Genomic DNA, 15,993 nt, shown 5'->3' on the forward strand with positions numbered 1-15,993 from the left:
TAATACTGTTTGTTTTGAATTGGAATGTGGCTCCTAAAAAGATGTTGAAGTCTTAACCCTCAGTATCTTTGAATATGACTTATTGGGAAATAGGGCCTTGACAGATGCTGTTTAAGATGTGGTCATTAGGGTGAGCCCCAATCCAATATGCCTGTATCCTTATTAAAAGGGGAAATTTGGATACAAAGACAGAGACAGGTAGAAGGCCACGTGAAGACTGGAAGTATCCTGCCACAAGCCAAAGAATGCCAAAGATCGCCAGCAAACCACTAGAAGCTAGGAGAGAGATAGCAAACAGATCCTCCTTCACAGCCCACACAAGGACCCAACGCTGCCTACTGATACCTTGATCTTGACTTCTAGCCTCCAGAACTGTGAGACAAATGTTTGTTGTTTAAGCCACCCAGTTGGTGGTACTTTGTCATGGTCACCCCAAGAAACTAAAACACTGTTTAACAGGGATTGATCTGTTTTGTTGTGCTATTTCACGGTTCCATACCCTAGGTACAAATGCTCTACGCGAAGATGGTTAGGACAAAACTTGCAGCCTCAGGCCAGCCTCAGTGGCCTAGTGGTTAAGTTTGGTGCACTCTGCTTCAGTGGCTGGAGTTTGGTTCCCAGGCGTGCACCTACATTTGCAGTAGATGTTAGCTCAGAGCAAATCTTCCTCAGGGAAAAAAAACAAACTTGTAGCCTTGACTAGCATATACGCTATTTGGAGAAAAAGAGAGTACAAATAATTTCAAGGCATTACCCTATTAGATATCATGAGAATGGTAAAAACAATAGTTGCGTTGAAAGGAAAGATTATGTTATTTATAGGATTTCTCACTGGAAAATGCAGAAAGTTGTTAAGCCAGGGAAAGGAAGGGGAGGAAGGGCATAATCAAAGCAACTTTTTAGGTTAGTCTTCAAGAAGTTTGCAGGATGAAGTGGTGGGAGAAAAGGCTACCAAATTAGGAGACGAAAGTCCAGATGGGAAGGAATAATGAATGGACTGAATTAGGCATCAATTGTTAGAGATTATATGATAACAATGAGATACAGTGTAAGAAAAAATAAGCTTAACTCATCAATAAATTGACTGGCGAAAAATAGGAGTTAGAAGAATTGATTGGGGTATGAGAAAGAAAATAGTCAACAAAGATTTCTAGAATTAGAGCTTGGGTGGATGGGCCTATGGCTATGATCTGGATAGGGAGTGTTACCAGAAGTCTAGATTCTGAATTAAACGGATGTTAGTGTACACAGACACCTTTATAAATGAACTCTATCCATAGCCAATCCATGGATGATTCCAGGAACTGACCCTAAGTATTAAGATGGAAGAACAGCGTCATTGTGTTACCTGTCACTTCGACCTCTAGAGACGTACAGGGGTTTGTAGACTTCTAAGACCTGCTCTCTGCTGAAATTTCTCTGTCTGATTTATCATCTGACAGGTACAGTCTCAGATTTTATCTTCCCCATCGTACCTTTGAGATTTACTTTATCTATGGCGTGTGCATCCACATTTCATAAAGTGTCTACAAATCTACAGTAATGTTAAAAATTTTTTAAATATACATGTGATTTCTAAGAAAATAAAAATGATTAAAATTTTAAATGAATCCCTCTGTTTGCTATGGCTCAGATACCCTTAACGTCCCCAGAAATCACCTGGCACTGAGCCTTGGCTTCCTTTTATTGTCATTTATTTGTTTATACTCATGCCTGGATGCTCCAAAGAGATTATAAATCCCTCGGGCACCATGGATTGTATCATAGCTTTATCTGTTCCTAATGCATAGCATAGTGTTCTGCACACAGTTTGAGCTCAGTTAAACTTAATTGGTGATGATGATTAATATTTTTAAGGAAGAGAAAGATTACATTTCCTTCCTGTTACCAAAGTATATTTGTTCCTTTGCATTATTTCCCTTCTCTGGAATATTTTTCAGCAACAAAAACAAGTCAAACAAATGTTTTTAGGAAACCTCTAGGCCTATGAGTCAGGTGTTTTTTTGGGTTTTTTTTTTTGGTATCAGAATTAAATATTCTGTTCAAAGTAAGCTAAATCCCATTCTTCATTTTCAGAAAAATGCTTCCTATTATATATGAAAACATAGAGAGAATCCAATAATAAAGCGGTAAAATAGAGATATCATGAATAGCACTGATTCAGGAGTCTATACCTTCCATCTCCACTGTAACCCTCATCTACTCACTCACCCATGATGAAGTGTCATTTTTCCCATGGCACCTCCTGAAAAACGACATCAGGGAATGATAGAGTGTGATGTGGTACAAGTCTATTTTTCTGTTGCCTTACAGGTTAATCATAGTGTAGTAACAGCACCAGCTATTTTGAAGGGGTGGCATGACCACTAGACAGAGACATTAATCATGCTTGGGCCTCTTAACAACTCGCACCCCTCTCCCCAATACACACATATACCTTTGTTTAGTACAAAAGCAAATACCTATAATTTTAAAGTTATGAGCTCAGAATCATTAAATGCTGATTTATGTACGGTGTTAACTCGAATTCTTTTCATTGCCTCCTCTCTCCCACCTTCTTAGGAATTACAATGACCTTGTTGAAGGAATTCTATCTGCGACTTTCTTGCAGTAGTTTGGAACAATATATTGGGACTTTCATAAGGCAATCTCTGACACCTGTCAACCTGGCTGTCACACATTTTCTATTTTCCAGCTTCAATGCTTTAAAGCTTTTTGAAGTTCAGCCTTCAAAATGTAAGTATGTTGATTTGCAGAAAGATTCGCACCTTGGTAAACTTGAACAGAGACTCTTTTATGAACATCATCCTAGTACTGATTATTAAATTAATTACAGATTTATAATTTCTCAGGGTGGATCCTCCAGTTAACATCTGTGACATATTATTTCTATTTTTATATCTGGAGGGAGACAATTATATTGATCTATGCCAACATATTCATTTCCAAAGACAGACTCTACATTGAATAGCCTTACAAAATATTTTAATAAGCCAGTAAATTAATATTGAATAAGTTAATATACGAGAAAATCAATTAAAACAAGATATCAATTTTACCTATCAGATTGGTAAAGATTCTTTTTAATGCACACTGTTGGCAAGAGTGAGATTAAAGAACAGTCTGATGTTCTGCAATAAAGTTTTAAAATGCACCACTATTCAGGAAGGTACTTTTCAACCTGTCGAGGGGCTTAAAATATTCATACTTTGACCCAAACTTTATGCCTAGGAATTTATCCCAGAAGAACTAGAGAGAGGAACAAATATCAAGTCTAAAAATGTTCCCCCAAAGATAATAACAAAACAATGCAAGCAAATATAATATCCAATAATAGGTGAATAGTTACATCAATTATTATGGCTTATTATGTTTTAATACTTTATGGAGAATGGTATTATTACCTTAAATAAAGAAATAAAAACAACATATACACCACATGATCAAAATCTCATTTTTTTTATTTTAATTTTTTTTTTGAGGAAGACTGGCCCTGAGCTAACATCTGTGCCCATCCTCCTCTACTTTATATGTGGGACACCTGCCACAGCACGGCTTGACAAGTGGTGCATAGGTTTGTACCCAGGATCTGAACCAGCGAACCCCGGGCCGCCAAAGCAGAATGTGTGAACTTAACCACTGCACCACCAGGCTGGCCCCAAAATCTGATTAAAGATAGATAGATAGGAAGGAAGGAGGGAGGAGATTGGGGGGGGAATTAAGGTCTGTAAGCACATAGTAGCTATGATCAAAATATTAATTTAAAAAATGTATCCATCCATTCATTCATCCATTTATTTAACACTGTAAAATTACCAGTAACTATGTTTCAAGGAAGGAGTAGCACTATTTTGCTTTCTTATTATTATATTATTTCTAAAATAATATAAATACTTTATTTATATTATGCTATAGCAGGATTCTCTTTGCAAGATATAACAAAAAGGATTGTGGCTACCAAAGGAATATAAGAAAACAAAATTAATTCTGACTAAATTCTTGACCAACGCTCTCTACTTTCTTCTTAGTATTCTGACTTGTGTTTTAGTTTAGAATTTGCATTTCTCTCATTAGTACTCAAACACAGAAATTCTAATGATCCTCTGTCAAAAAAATATCCAGGGGGCTGGCCTGGTGGTGTAGTGGTTAAGTTCACATGCTCTGCTTCAGCAGCCTGGGGTTCACAGGTTTGGATCCTGGGCGCAGACCTAGCACCACTCAGCAAGCAACACTGTTGCAACATTCTACATAAAGTAGAGGAAGATGTGCACAGATGTTAGCTCAGGGCCAATCTTCCTCACACACAAAAAAATCCAAAGATGTTTCTTTGGTCAAAATATTTTGTCATGCATATACACACTATTTGTGGCTCATACCACACACACAGTTTTACAAACTTTTCACAGTGGTACATGGTCAAAATCTTTAAATTGGAGTAGATGGCAGAGAGTCAGCACTTGAAGCTTGCCCAGAGTTTGTTCAAGGTTCCATCATGCATTCCTCTGCTTAGAAAGTGTACTGAAATTAACTTTTGCTTTAAAACAGACCTCCCTACATTGTGTCTCATTAACTGAAGATTCTTCATTCTGATAACTTCTTACCTCTTTTCTCGCCTCTTTAAGCTTGAAATTTTGGAACATATTTTCAAGTAAATCCTGGAAGCAATATGCTGTATTGAGTACCTCACAGCTTCAAGGTCATAACCACTGAAGTGCCACACCTTTTAGAACACAGGTTAAGCCAATAAACAGCTAATATTGCCAATGATCCTATAATAATTGGTTCATTCCCAAGTTTTCTTAGTGACAAATCTTAGGTAAACTCAAGGCTCTTGAGCAAGTTTCTTCAAGAATATTTATCTATCCTACACCAGGACTTGCTATAGTTTGGCATACCTAAAGTTCAGGTTCTAGAGTTAGTCTTTTTTTTTTTTTATTTCGAAGATCTTTGGATCTTAAATCAACACAGATAGATGTGTCCCCTCAGGCTCCATGACTCCCTTTCTAGATCAAGTTCCAGTTACCTTGAGTTCTAGAATCTCAGAATTCCCTGCTCAAATGGCTCCATATCTGCTCCCAGTATTGGGCAGCCCTTTTTTCCAGGTCCATCATCCCCAGGGATGACTGTGCCTCCAGTGTGCAACCCTAGGCCCAGGGAGTAGGCAAGGAACAGCTGTTTAGGGGTGTTAAGGACTATGCTTAAAAGTGCATACCATGGTGTTCACACACCTGTACACAAAGCCCCTCATGGTATGGGACAGAGTCAAGAATGGGCAGAAAAAGAAGGGTAGGCCAAGGATCAAGGATCAGGGGCTGGGGGTCAGTTCTTCCTCTGTCATCACATTTTGGCATAGTATTCTCAGGAGTCCGAGAACATTAAATTCAAAGCTTCCTCCCCAATAATTTTAAACATGCACCTGTCAGATCAGGAGGGAAGAACATATTTTATTTAGCAGGTTTTTTTAGCTCGATTTATAACATTTAAACATTTAGCATTTAGTATATGGTATAATGGCCTCCATTTGTAGTGTTGCCTCATACCCTGAAACATTAGGGGAAAGCCAGGTCATTGCTTCACCTACGAGCAAATTAAAGACAAGTCAGTTGAAGTAGACTAGCTTTCAGAGTCAACTAAGAAGCTGAAAATAGAGCGGGGGGTGGGCAGAGTGGGAGTAGAAAATTATATAGAAAAGACAAGGGATGAAAAAAGAAAGAAAGGATATGACAAGTAAGACCATATGTGCAGGAAATGGTCAAAGAAGTCAGACCAAAGAAGAGAGAGAAAAGAAAGTTGAGAAAAGAAGTGAGAAAAAGAATAGGACATACAAAGTAGTTTAGAAGACAGTAGCTGCAGACAGAAGCACTGGGCTGGGGGTGGGGAGAATTAAGTCTGCACTTACCCTTCTTAACTCCTTCAGTCAAGTTACCAAATCTCTCTAAGCTTCTCTTTCCTTTTTCTACAGATGAATAGATTAAACTACCTGGGTTCAATGATGCATGTTCCACTTAGGGTCAATGAATCTACAAGAACTTCTTATCAATAAGTCCATCAAAGAGAGTCTGGGCCGGGCACACCTTTGGACCCACCACTCTTAAGACCATCTTCTCACTAAAGAAGCCTCTGATCTTACTTTGACCACCTGGATTGTCCAAAATCACCCCTGAACTGGTGGGAATTTGCAAACTGATGATAGCCCACAGAGCTACCATTCCTAACCTGGGTCACTTGGCCAGTACAGAGAGAAGAAGTGCCCTGAATTTAATGCCAATATTTCACCATGAACAATGTCATAATCTGATTTTACTATTTCTAAGAATAGATCCCAGCAATATTGATACAAAATTTCTTTTTAATTCAAATTCTACATACGTATGCCTGAGTCATAAATCAGAAATTATTTCTAAACATGGAATATGTGTAAACTTTCTAATGGCTCTGATAAAAGTTATCAATGAATAATAGTAAAGTGACAAGATATTTATTTAAAGGAGAGCTGAAAATGACCTTGTGCATTAAACTAGTTTATTTTTTCCTACTTTTACCCACTTATCAGTACTACACAAACACTACACTATTTAGACTTAAAATGTTCTTCATTGATAAGAGAACATTGGGTCAGAATAATTTCAATGCTAAAGCTACTGACAAGAGACTATAGAAATCGAAATACTGATAAATACTTTCTCTTTCAGAATTCTGTTCATTAATTTAAAAATCACAGAGACAGAAGCATCATGAAAGGAGCCTGAATACAACTGCAGCTCTCTTGAGATTAATATAAAAGCCAGAACTTTCAGGTGGAAGCAATAGCAACCTTTATAAGCCAACTGGCTTTGGCTTCAATCCATTTTTTTTTTATTTTTTAACATTTATGAGACTTCAAGGCCACTGCTGTATCTTTCTTTGTAGTTTCTGCAGAAACATTTGCTTATTAAAAAAGCAAATAAAACAAGCTTCTGTGTGAAACACTATAAGCTGTGAAACAGATGTTGAAGATCTGAAATTCCAGATGCAAATAAATAGTATAAGAAGTTGTGACCTTTAGAGAATGGACAAAGAAATTCGTTCATGGCCATAGACATCATCCACAGCTGTATGAGCTCTGGATATATCATTTCCTTCTGGAGTTTATAGTTAGAGAGTATGTGTTCCAAAACTGCTCTTAACATTTTAATTATTCTCAAACGTTATCTAATTAGTTCCCAAAATGGTCTTAGACGTCAAAATATTCTACTTAAAGAAATGTGTCATTATCATTGAAATTAGAAGAGACAAATTTGTCCATCTCTTCATCTTCCAAAATTAACTTGGAAATAAAATTATAGACTCTATTTGTTTTGTAAAAGAATATATAAGTTACTGTAAGAAAAGATTAATAGCAGTTTTGTCATTATATATAAATGATGGGTTCATTTTAAATCCAGTTAAGAAATATCACCCACTTCAAGCTATTGCTTAACTCGAGAATCATCATAGCTGAAATGTTTAGAACCTTCATGAAGGAAACTAGGAAAAATAAGAATTAAGCATCGTAGCATTACAGTGTTCTATGAGATGTAGAGGGAGATAGAAAGCATTCTAGAACTACTTCATTTGATCTGGAAAACCTTGAGAAACAGCAGAAGACTAGGGCAAAGAGCCCAGAAATGTGGTGTTAGAGAGCTAGGTTTGAATCTTGATTCTATCACTTAATAGATGTGTGATGTTGGCCAAGTTACTTGACTACTTTGTGCCTCAGTCTCATCTTTAATGTACTTTCCTCCTAAGTACTAGTTATGAGTACAAGAATTAAATGAAACGGATTAACTTGTTTAAAGGACTCAGTAAAACAATGCCTACTACAAATGTTATAGGAGTGTTCGTTAAATATAATTGTCTTTGATACCACCCTGCCTCTATCACTTCACCGAATATTAGAAGCCCTCTTAGCCAATATGATTTGTCCCACTGGCTGGCAAGTTAATTATTTAGAAGCTGGTTCAGTTAAATAATTGGTAAAAAAAAAAAAAAAAAAGAATACATACGTAAAATCTTGTGTGTTAAATTAAAACCTGTGAATGCATGTTTCTTGGCCAATATTTTGATGTAGAGCCAAGGCCTTTTCTCTGAACATCACCTGTTGAATAAAGTTCTGTTATTTCTTTCACATCCTAGATATTACCTACATTTCAAGTTGCCTTTTATTTAAAGTAGAATTATTAAAGATATCTGTGAAGTACAGTCTAGATTACTACAGTTTCCCCCAATCTACTTATCAGTTCTTTATTAGCAACTCATCTTGTAGAGTGTTATCACTGTAGGTTTCTTAGAAGTAATTTTTTTCATACTCATGATTCACAAGTTTATGCAGCAATTAAATTATTTAGTTATTAATAACAAATGCAAAGGGCATATAGAGATCTGAGAATATAGTTGACTCCAGCAAGCATACCACTGAACCTGGGATAACACAGATGTGCAGAAATTCAGAAAGGATCTTACCATGATGAGCTTCAAGAAGCCTTGACCATTTATCACTGTGTTTAAAGGAATGAGTATTGCCAGTGAATCCCACAAGTTGGTCAAGTGTAAATCAGTTAAGAGTATTTCCATTGTACTTTCTTTATTTGATTGTCTATATGTCTGAGTCCCAATCTAGACTCTGAACACTTTGAGAGAACGGGGCCATATTTTATTCATCTTTGTATTTCCAACATTGTGATGGATTACAAGTGCTTAATAACTGCTGACTAAATAGATGAATGAGTTTGAATGAACAAATATCTGAATAAATCACATCGGAGTCGCCCTATATTCTTAACTTAAATATTGCCAAATTTACAAAGTGGTCTACCATTACACCCACCTGTAAGTATTATCATTGAAATTATCAAAAACTTCATTATAAAACAAGTTCCCTCATAACAGGGAGGATCACAAGATAATCTCTGAAAACAGTATTAGAGTTAAAATATAGTGTGTACGCTATATATTGTCATCCAATGATGACAAGTATTTAGAATAAATGTTCTTATTTAGAATTCCAAGCAAGGACAATTGCTAGGGGAAATCTGTCCTCCTCACAGCCATTTAAAAATATTAGGCAATTTGAAGTATGATCTTTTGAATTATCCATTTGAGTCTTAAGAGTTTCTCAATTCTTTGTTTTTTCAATATCTGTCTCATATTTCAATTTCTTCTGTTTATTCCTCAGGCTCTTGGAAGCATACAGCAACTTTAATAGCACTCCCTCTGTGACAGGCACTTCATATACTGTACAATCACAGCTTTTCAAAGCTGCTCTATAACTGCTGATTTGTTGATTAGGGTTTAACCTTCTCTTCTAAAGGAAGGCTTCTAAGAAGCAGAATTCTTTGTAAAGTCACAGTTTATGAGAGTGTTATATTCCCTACTTCATGCTGTTTGTCAGGTGAATGGGATGGCAATACCCAAAGATGACCAGAAAATACACACACGGGTTTATATACAATCACAGTTCCAATCCTTGAAAAAGAGCAAAGTTGAACACCTTGTCAGATATTATAAAGAATGAAGTAGACTAGTTTAACCAAGGCCGGTTCCCCAAAGAGGCATTGCTCCAAGTGTGGTCCAGAGACCTTCAAAGGTCCCCAAGATCAAAACTATTTTCATAATACTAGTGACATTACATGCATTCACATTCTCATTTCACTCTAAATTCACAAGTGTGCAGAGTACAAAAAGTTCTTTAATATGGTTTCAGATTCCACATTGAAACTAATGTTTAGGAAACTAATACTTGTTTCAATGTAGTATCAAAAATAAATAAACTTTATCATATGAAAAGACAGACATTTGCAAAAATATAAAATAATGTCAGTCTTCTAATTTACATTTTCTTACCTTGGGAAATATAATTATCTTTTGTAAAATAAGTCATTATATTCATTTGTAACAAATTTATTATTGATATTTTAAATGAATTAATAAGTTAATTTATACATTTTTCTAAGTCTTAATTTTTAATATGGCAAATATTTGCACGTTAGCCACATAAACAAAAGCTCTTTTCTTTGGAGTCTTTGTTACTTTGAGGAAAAACGGGTTTTTAGGACAAAATGTTTGAGAACTGCTGACCTAAATGAAGCAAGTCTGTTGTGAAAATCATAATGCCATGTATTTTGACCAACACTGAAAGTGCTTTTCCTAAGACAAGCTACAAAGAAAAGTAATACACTAGAGAAAACACTAAAGAACCCCTTTCAACCCTGTTTCCACTTGGTACATTTTGAAGAAGAAAAGGTAAAATCTCATTTCTAAGTGACATTACATAAGTTTCTCAGCTATCAGTATGAAACAGATTCTATGAGATATTGCAAAACATCAGTACAACTTATACATACTTACACATAACGATTAGCTTCCTTACAACAATGAGAGTGACTAAGTTCCAAACAGAAAATGTAATGAAAGAAGGATCTCTAATTCAAGTAGGATAAATTCTTTTCCTACTTAGTAGAATAAAAGATGAAGAATCAACAGGCAAACGATGACTGACTTTGCTCCAAAATGCGTATTGTATCTGCAAATTGTAGTATTGTATCTGCACAAATTATCATTTTATCCCATAAAATTGCCTTAATATTACAATTCACACAGAAACACACTCATCCTGCTGCTTATCAGTTTAAGAATCAGAACTGATATCAAAGTCATCTAACTTAAAAAGAATTAATAAGAGTTTCAAAACACCTATGCTACTTGGTTTTCGGTCGCTGGGTTACTAAATGATTTTGAAACAATTATGCAAAAACTTCTATATAAAAGCTATAATACTCCTTTATCTCATTATCGTTTAAATGTTAAATACTCCATTATAGAGGTAAATTGGGTTTAAAATAGAATGTTTCCAGCAGAAGAGCATAAAACATAAGGTTAAATAGAGTGAGGAACCGGGGCTACAATTTGTGGTATGAAGTTTGCTAGCCATGGATTGATCTTTTGATATACTAAGAAAGCCAGACCCTCTGACATGCCCTATAGAGAGTAAGTATACTGATCTGGAACAAAAATTATGGGAAACAGCTGTTAAGTGACAGAAGAAATGTGCATTGGACCACCAGGCTGTCATAAATATTGCACTCAATCAGAAAGCATCTGTCTTTTCATTTCCTTTTCAGCAATCTCTGCATTGTATTTATCTGTGCAGAAGGCTTCTCCTAACAGGTGCAACAATGTTTACAAATTGAAAACGTTATTTAAATGAAGCTCACAACTAGAAACGTTTCAATTAACAGGGCAATATCTTAAGGAAGGAATAATTCTAACATTTGGCAAATCCATAGATTGCTTTGCATTTGTGAAATTTAATTATTAGAAAATTAGAGTATAGACGCCAAGAAAAGCTTAAGACGAAAGGTGCTCTAAGCAATTTTATGCAATATGTTAGCATCCAGAGAAACTACAGGGAAAAGATACTGATGGGAATAAGGAGAACATGAAATATTAGGAATAGATATTATAAAATGTCATGTTTCATCAAAAAATAATTTTAGAACTAATAATGTCCTCTACGTCCATAAAAAGTGACACCTGTTCCAATAGTTTATTTTCATACAGTTAAATTTTTCTCCTATTATCATCATTCACTTGTTGAACTTGAATATAACAGGCCCATAAACAATTTTAGCGCATAAAAAAATTTAGTAGAAATACTTTTGCACTATAATCACCCAAATAAATTTTAAATAGATAATTTCTTCAAAACCGTGAGTATAACCATAAAATCAGCTCCCTTAGAACACATGTATGTTTTAAAGTGAATGGGAATGTAGAATTATCAACTCTTTTACTCAAAATGATTGCAGAGACGATGAACTCAGTTCCTACAGAGGCCAGGCAGGTAATACAGGTGACACAGTCTGACAAAATACGTGGTCTTTTAGGCTGATCATCATATTTCCCAATTTTTGATAGAAACAGGTATTGAAGAAATACTCTTCTTAACTATACTCTAGGACAAACAACATGACAGACTCTTTAATAAAGAACATGGAAGGCTGGTGGGTAATTCACAATTTAGCTGATTGTTTCCATGGAAAAAAAGAACGCAATGTTACCAGAAATCCAGTTTTTCAATACAGTGCAGGACAAACAAAATACATCCGTGGACTGGATCTTGCTCTTGGGCTTCCAATTTGTAACCTTTCATGTAATAGTTAGGAATATGGGCTAACTGTTAAAGAGACCTGAGGTCACATTCTATCTTGGCCATTTATTAGCTTTATAACCTTGGATAAGCTACTTGATTTTAAGCTCCATTTCATCCTCAGCAAAGAAAGTGTTAATAATAATAGCTGACTTATAAGGATATTACAAATATTAAAAGAGATGAGGTAAAAATCCTTAGCACAGAAAGTACTCTATAAGTAGTAGATATCACTTTCATTGTATGTATAATATATATTATATATTGCAAATTCATGTAAGCCCTATTTTCCTTATCTACTTCACTAATTGACATAGGATAAATATTCTTTAATCATGGAGAAAGGCTTTCAATGTTTATAATTCTTCTTAATAACTGTATACATACATTTATGATGGGTTAACACAGAAAGTAAAGGTTATTATCTGCTCTTTGGAGAGTTCACCACACAAAATTATTTCATCTCAAGCATTCATATTTTGTAAGGGACAAATCCATTAAAAAATTTTTCCGCACTAAAGCAATATAAACAAGGTCATTTGTTATAAAGCATAGGGGATTCTCTTTTAATTACTTTTTTGGAGACAAATATAATAAAAACTTATTTTGATGACGGGAGTTAGACATTCTGGATATAATTTAAAAAGCAGACTAGCTCCTTCAGACTCAGCCAGTTGTAGCAGATAGACTTTAGCCTTAGAAATTTCACAGTAATAATAGCACCTTCTTAGAACTTTACTGGGACCTGTTTCCGTATCTTCCTCCCATTGACATCTCAGATCCTCCAGCTGATCCTCATCAAATTGCACCTCTTTGGGCTTAGAGGCTTGTTTTCCTTAGCAATTAACAAGCTCTTCCCTTCCGCTAATGTGTTCTTATCTAAAAAGTTTAGAAATTCTCCCACTAATATGTTGGACCTACAGTCAGACAATGATATTTGTGATGATAATTGCCATTGATGGGGGCCTTATTATATGCCCGGATGTTAGCTAAGCCCTTTACATTCATAGTCTCATCTACCCCTTACCATGACTCTATAAAGTAGATTCCATAAGTATACTAAGGTTCTCATCTGTAAAATAATTCTGAAAGAGGTTAAATCATTTGTCTAGTAAGTATCAGAGTCAGGAGTCAATTACGGTTCCATTCCTATGGCTATCCTATACCGCCTCTCTAAAGTTTTGGCTTAAAACTCAAGCAAGATGGGGGGCTGGCCCGTGGCCGAGTGGTTAAGTTTGCGTGCTCCACTGAAGCGGCCCAGGGTTTCGATGGATCGGATCCTGGGCGCAGACATGGCACCACTCATCAAGCCATGCTGAGGCAGCATCCCACATAGCACAACTAAAAGGACCCACAACTAAGAATATACAACTATGTACTGGGGGTCTGTGGGGAGAAAAAGGAAAACAAATAAAGTCTTAAAAAAAAAAAAACCAAAACTCAACCAAGATGAATTAGACGTGTGTTGAGTAAAAGCTATCATTCGACATGTCAACATGACAGGAGCTGGATGGGTTGAGATGGGTGGATGATAAAAGAGGTATTAAAAGATATTAGACAGGAAAATTAATAATGAGTTAGTTTCTTAATACATCAATTTCATTAAAGTGCATACAGTGGGCTTAGTAAAAGAAAAGATACCTTTACACATTTAACCCATTTTTAAACAACAATAGCACATGAAAATCCAAATTTAGAAAACAGATATATCACAATGATTACTTTTGCATTACCCAAGAACTCATCTCACCACAATAAGATTCACCCCGAGTTTCTCCCTCCATGAATTTAAGTTGTTAGTAATAATTAGCTCTTTAGGAACTAAGGGGTGGAGGGTAGAGGGTTGCAGAGAAACATCAAGCTAAATATTGCTAAAAAGCTATCAGAAATTAAAATACTGCATATCTGAAGCAGAACCTATAAAATACAATTTAAACACAACTTTTCAAGAACATCTATAATTGAAATACAAAGCAGGCTTTATTCTATTTTCCAACTACTATTTTGTTAATGTAATAATTACTTCAAGCAGGCCACCCCTGAGGCTTTCAAATAGCTCCCAATAATGCATACACAATTCGTAAAAGAAGGTAGAATATTTAACAGGTTTAGACCTACAGAGAAACAGTTTCCTGTGACGTACTTCTGAGAAAGATTAAAAGATTTGAAGTCCAACAGATGGATGGACACAGGCTTAATTAAGGTGAATCAGGCCTCTGTGACATTTTTTGGAAAAAAGCTTCCTATCTTCAGAAAAAAAGAAGTATCTTTTTTGGCAGACAAACTATTGACAAACTTCGGGCAGCTAATCCACAAGACTCACACAACGATACATTTCCCCTTGGGCAAAGAGAGGAGAATCTATTGCACATGTCATCTGTTTCTGTGACTACTGAAGATTACAATTATGTTTTGATGTTAAACCAACTATTGCAAATTTCTTGGTGCAAAGCACACTGAAAATGTGAGTGACAGTATAAATCTTTTTAAATTGAATTCAAGCTATTGAAAAGAGCTGACGTTTTCAAATATTGTTACAAAGCCTCTGAAGAACAAGAACAACTCTCAATGCAGCAGCTTCCTATAGTGACCTATTGATAAGAAAGACAATAGCCAGGATGAAAGCAAATTCCGCATGTCTGCTCTATTGCGTGTGTGTGTTTTGCATGTTTAGGAAGAATCACCTGTAACGCTTTGATGTCCTCATAAGCAAACTGCACCGTGGGAACTCCAAGATGGTTGATGAAATAATCGGCATCACCTCGTATCTGTACGGAACTGACATTCGTTCCCGGGCAGTGAGCTCTTCTGGAACAGTTGAAATTACTTTTCTGAAAAACATAATTTAAATTGTTAGCACACACACCATGCTTCTTGGGTCATCCCAAAATCAATGCTCCTCAAAATGTAGTTCAAAGAACAGTAGCATCAATGTCACTCAGGAACTTGCTTGAAATGCAAATGCTGAGGCTCCACCCAGGTCCTCCCTAATGGGAGTCTTTGGGGTTGGAGCCCAGGAGCCTGTGTGGCAACACACCTCTGTGATTCTGATGCTCACTGAAGTGCAACTAGCACTCGCCTAAATCAAGCTTTGTTTGCTGTTGTTGCCTTAAAAGCTTTTTTATCATAGATTTATTATGAATTGTAATGACTTAAATTTGAAATATTTTAAAAGAATGTTGAGTCCTTGAAAAGGTTTAGAGTATTTTGCTTTTTTTTTTTTTTTTCATTTTCCCATAAATTTAAAGGATGGCTTGGTAGGATATAATTTCATTCATCTTAAAGAGTTTTTCAAAAACAGCAGAAGAAATTTTCTCTATTTCTTCTTAAAAGTCTATTTCTACATGTCTTAAGAGTATATGCCAACAAATATTGTGGGCCATAGAGAATCAAAGCTGAGTGCAACCTGTGGGGAAATATAAGATGATAGACTAATATTTCTTAAACTAAGAGTTGGTTAGCATGCAAAATCAATAACAATAGCTTTACAAAAATTGAACAAAAGATAGTAAAAAAAATCAAAAACAGGTAAACTAAGGGTTTCTATAATTAATATTGATTAAAAATGTCTTCTTTATTAAAATTTCTGGGGCTGGCCCTATGGCCCAGTGGTTAAGTTCGCACAATCTGCTTTGGCGGCCTGGGGTTCGCCAGTTCGGTTCCTGGGTGTGGACCTACACATCACTCATCAAGCCATGCTGTGGAGCCATTCCACATTGAAGAACTAGAATGACTTATGTCGAGGAAAATAATCCATAACCAATCTATAAATGAAAATTTGGGTGAGGTTATTCTGAGCTGAAATCTGAGGACCATGGCCCGGGGCC

General features: G+C 35.7%; 1 protein-coding gene across 9 annotated transcripts in view; it reads right to left on the reverse strand.

Moving 5' to 3' along the window:
* Positions 1–15,993, reverse strand: part of NAALADL2 (N-acetylated alpha-linked acidic dipeptidase like 2) — a 1,281,993-nt gene that overhangs the window by 226,328 nt on the left and 1,039,672 nt on the right. For all 9 annotated transcript variants that reach the window (XM_070509419.1, XM_070509420.1, XM_070509417.1 and 6 more), the window contains one exon: positions 14,851–14,997. In XM_070509419.1, the coding sequence (XP_070365520.1) occupies positions 14,851–14,997 (147 nt within the window). The remainder of the gene's footprint in view (positions 1–14,850; positions 14,998–15,993) is intronic.

The sequence above is a fragment of the Equus asinus genome, chromosome 5, assembly GCF_041296235.1.
Source record: "Equus asinus isolate D_3611 breed Donkey chromosome 5, EquAss-T2T_v2, whole genome shotgun sequence".
NCBI lineage: Eukaryota > Metazoa > Chordata > Mammalia > Perissodactyla > Equidae > Equus > Equus asinus.